Genomic DNA, 2958 nt, shown 5'->3' on the forward strand with positions numbered 1-2958 from the left:
ACACGTGGTCTTAGACAAGAGTCAGGGTTTCCTAAATTTTCCAAAACAAAATATTTAGGTGGCAACTTTGAAATCTGGCAAAGCAGTCCATGTTTGGCGCTTTTTGATTAAAATCAGTTTTCCAAAACGATTTGCTGGATTTGGACTCTTTGGTGATTTATCAGTCTTACATTGTACTTTGTGAGATTAGATTCAGAACCGTGACAGGAGTCCGAACTGTAGTAGCTAGAACCCAATTCGCGCCCTCGCGCGCGGAGGGAGTTTCGGGCGATCTACAACCCCTAGGGAGAAAAGAAAGGAATCCGAAACCAGACCCTCCCAATATACACAGCAAACCCCTTAGTATACCGACCGACCGGCACCTACCTGACTGCTCGATTGGTTCGAGCGATACACCCCCCACAATTCCCCCATGGAACAAGTCTTGAACCAGATCCAACGAGATTACAATCTGAAATGGCCCTAACCATCACGGTCTCCCTACAACCAGTAAGATCAATCCAAGTACTGCCATTTCCATTAGGACCATGGCCACAACACTGAGGAATGTGTTAACCTTAAAGACCAGGTAGAGGATCTGATACGCCAGGGGCACCTTAGTGGGTTCATAGTAGCCTGTCCCCAACAGCGCCCAAAGACCGACCCGCCAGGGGACCACTGCCGACATAGCCCTCCCCGACAACCGCACAACCTAAGCGAGACAATGATCGGTCCCCACCACAACCCTGAGCACAAGCAATCCTGCCCCCCCCCCCCCCCCCGGTCGGAGAGATCAGAGTCATCGCTGGTGGGCTTGTATGTAGAGGTCCATCCCGTTCGGCCTAGCGAGCCGAACTCAGAAAAATCAGACAAGGCTCCAATAAAAAAGTCACGACATTGGATTGCCCCTTCAAACACCCTAAGTAGTGGATTGAACTCATCACCTTTACGGAGGCTGACTGCACAAGAATCCATTACAAAGTCAGACGGGTGCTTGTTGACAATGGCAGCTCTTCAGACATCATCTTTCTGAACGCCTATCGCCAGCTTAAGGTCGGAGAAGAAAAATTGTCCCCTCTCCAAACCCCATTAGTCGGCTTCACTGGCGATCGGGTGACCTCCATAGGCTCCATCGATCTCCCCATCACCATAGGAGAATATCCACGGCAGACCACTAAGCTACTCACTTTCCTTGTCGTCAACTGTCCTTCTGCTTATAACATAATCCTCGGATGCACGACTCTCAATGTTTTCCAAGCTGTTACCTCCACATACTATCTAGCCATGAAATTCCTGACTGAACTCGGGGTCGACACTGTGAGGGGTGAGCAGACAATGGCCAGGGAATGCTACGTCGCCTCACTAAAGAAAGTCAAGATGAAGGAGACTACGATCATCGAAGGTCTTGACGTTAGAGACGAGGAAGAATTAGTCAGAGGGGAACCAGTGGAGGAACTTGTCGAAGTGCCCATCGATCATACCAACTTAGCTAAAACAGCCAGGATTGGCAGTCAACTATCCTTTCAGGCCAAGGCCGATCTCACAGCTCTCTTAGCCGAGCACAACGATGTCTTTGCTTAGACCCACTCAGACATGCCAGGTATTGATCCCTCTTTCATCACTCATTACCTTAGTATTGAGCCCCACTTCCGACCTTTCCGAAAAAGGCAGCGTATTTTTCACTCGGAACGCAATACCCTCATCGCCTCTGAGGTAGACAAACTACTGAAAGCGCAGTTCATCAAGAACGTGGACTACCCTAAGTGGCTGTCCAATGTAGTCTTGGTCCGAAAACACAATGGTAAATTGTGACAACCCCCGACTGATGATTAACGCTAATTCATGATTAAGCATTCTAAGTAAATGATTAAGATGAAATCCTAAATTAATTACATGAGTGTGTTGCTTTAAATGCATTTTTATCTATTTGATGTAGAAAGATCTGTTCATGTTTTGAATTTGATTTGCGAATTGAAAGCCTTATCGGCAACCGATTCAGAAATTAACTTGATTTATATGTTAATTAGGATTTATAAAATTTTATGGTAGGTTTAATTAAAATTCGGTTCGGAACAATTAAATTAGATTAATCTAATGCCATTTGATTAACTTTGTTATTTACCATTTAGTGAGTCATTTTATTAACCCCACTAGTTTAACTTTATGCCTCTTTTCTCCCTAATTTGATGATCAAACATGAGAGAGGGAGAGAGTAGGAAGATTTAGACCCTAGACTTGAGTATTGAACTCAAATAAGAGGAATTGCTAGGAGAAAAGAAGAAATTTTGGAGATTTGATCATCTAGCTCAAGAATTTAGCACCTAAGGTCCAATTGAACATCTAAGGTAAGAAGTCAAGTCTCTAGTCTTGAAATTAAGTTGATTCATCTATGAGTTCAAGTGAACTGAGCTATGAGATGTAAGAATTAGGTTTAAGAAGTAGGAAGGAAGATTAATCCATGCATGCATGTTCATTTCATTACATTTGGAGCATGTTTACTAAGAATTCTCTTATGCATGTCATAGATTGAGCTTAATTGTAGGAAATCATCATGTTTTCTATCGATTTTCCAAGTTTGATCATGTTTTGAAGTGGTGGAGTTCAAGAGAATTCATGCATGTTATATTCTTGAAACATTCATAAAGTTTAAGTTGAATTTGTGTACAATTGGCATGCTTTTTGGCTTTGATTTTATGTAATGATCTTTAAATCATGATGTGTTGTGAGTTTCCAAGTGTCTTCCAGAATTTTGGCCCAAAAGGATGAGTTTTTTAGTGTTGAATTCATGTTTTGAACTTTGGGAGCAAATCTGGAAAACCCAGAATTTTGCTTCCACGCTTGAACGAAGGATTCCACGCTCGAGCGACCACCTTTCTTTTCGCACTTCCGCTTGAGCGACAAAAGATTGGCTCGAGTGTAAATTGCATGCTCTCAGAAGTTGCGTGTTTGGAAGCATGCTCGAGCAACAAGACTTGCGCT

General features: G+C 43.3%; 1 protein-coding gene across 1 annotated transcript; it reads left to right on the forward strand.

Moving 5' to 3' along the window:
* Positions 1 to 527: 527 nt before the first annotated feature.
* LOC145824327 (uncharacterized) lies at positions 528 to 1560 on the forward strand. The gene is made up of 2 exons (XM_082923967.1): positions 528 to 568; positions 990 to 1560. Exons 1-2 carry the CDS (start codon positions 528 to 530, stop codon positions 1558 to 1560), a joined length of 612 nt encoding a protein of 203 aa, XP_082780093.1.
* The last annotated feature ends 1398 nt before the right edge of the window (positions 1561 to 2958 follow it).

Source organism: Camellia sinensis, chromosome 4 (genome assembly GCF_055761805.1).
Source record: "Camellia sinensis isolate YWXY chromosome 4, ASM5576180v1, whole genome shotgun sequence".
Taxonomy (NCBI): Eukaryota; Viridiplantae; Streptophyta; class Magnoliopsida; order Ericales; family Theaceae; genus Camellia; species Camellia sinensis.